At 60.4% G+C, this 996-nt stretch overlaps 1 protein-coding gene across 1 annotated transcript in view; it reads right to left on the reverse strand.

Annotated features, from left to right (window-relative positions):
- Window positions 1-72: 72 nt before the first annotated feature.
- LOC102238801 (leukocyte immunoglobulin-like receptor subfamily A member 6) overlaps window positions 73-996 on the reverse strand; it is a gene marked incomplete at its 3' end in the record, with an annotated part of 7,623 nt that continues 6,699 nt past the window's right edge. The window contains exon 7 of the mRNA XM_014546748.1: window positions 73-242. Within this exon, the coding sequence (XP_014402234.1) occupies window positions 73-242 (170 nt within the window). The remainder of the gene's footprint in view (window positions 243-996) is intronic.

Genomic DNA, 996 nt, shown 5'->3' on the forward strand with positions numbered 1-996 from the left:
CCCAGTGCTGTAATATGCACACTGGTACAGCCCTGCGTGGTGTGAGGTCGTGGCTCCAATGAGAAAACTGGCCTTGTTGCTGGAGTCCTGTGGGATCCTGGTATCCCCGGGCTCAGAGCCCCTCTCTTTATACAGAACGTAGGCACTAGCCTGCAGAGACCCCTGACACCAGATGGTCACAGAGCCCCCGTTGGTGACGATGGGGCCTGGGTCAGCCCAGATGGAGGGTTTGGGGACGACTCCTGGAAAGGAATCAGTCATGAAAGGTCAGGAGAGTTCTTTACCCTCATCACGTCATGAATGAGCCAGTGATGCCATTTAATGAGCACCGTGCGAGGCACCAAGGTCAGTGACACCCAGGGGACTGAGAGGAGCTGGCAGGGGTGTGTGGGAAGGGTCATCATCTCCTTTCTCACAGCAGTCATGCACCAGGAATTGCTGACCCCACCACCCACTTCACTGAGGCTCAGAGAGGTTAACCACGTGCCCCACCAAACTCAGCCTTGAAGGGGCGGGGCTGGGACTGGAACCCGGGACTGATGGTTCCCTGTGCTGTCCTCACGCTGCCCCCCAGGGCGACACCAGCTCTGAGCTCTGGACTCCTCTGCAGGGGCCTGTCCACATCTCATCTGGAGCTGAGGGTCCTTCCTCATTACCCAGCCCCAGCACAGCAGGGACAGGAGGGGCAGGGTTAGGGGTGGACTCTGAGTCTCTCCCGGGTCATCTCCAACCACAGGGCCCTGACACCCCATGGGAAGGTCGGGCTGGGCTGGGGCTCTGCCTTCCTGAGCTCTGTGAGGCCCTCATGTCACCTCATCTCCCAGCAGCCTGTGAGCAGGATGGGACCAGGGATGAGCAGACAGGAACCCGACACTCAGAGGAGAGAAGGGACCGCCCAGCCCCACAGCAGGAGCAGCAGAGCCAGGAGCTGAGCCAGGGCTGATCCACCCTGTTCCCTCCTCTGAGCTGAGCCTGAGCTGAGGGGTAGGACTGGCT

This window comes from Myotis brandtii, unplaced genomic scaffold (assembly GCF_000412655.1).
Source record: "Myotis brandtii unplaced genomic scaffold, ASM41265v1 scaffold4557, whole genome shotgun sequence".
NCBI lineage: Eukaryota > Metazoa > Chordata > Mammalia > Chiroptera > Vespertilionidae > Myotis > Myotis brandtii.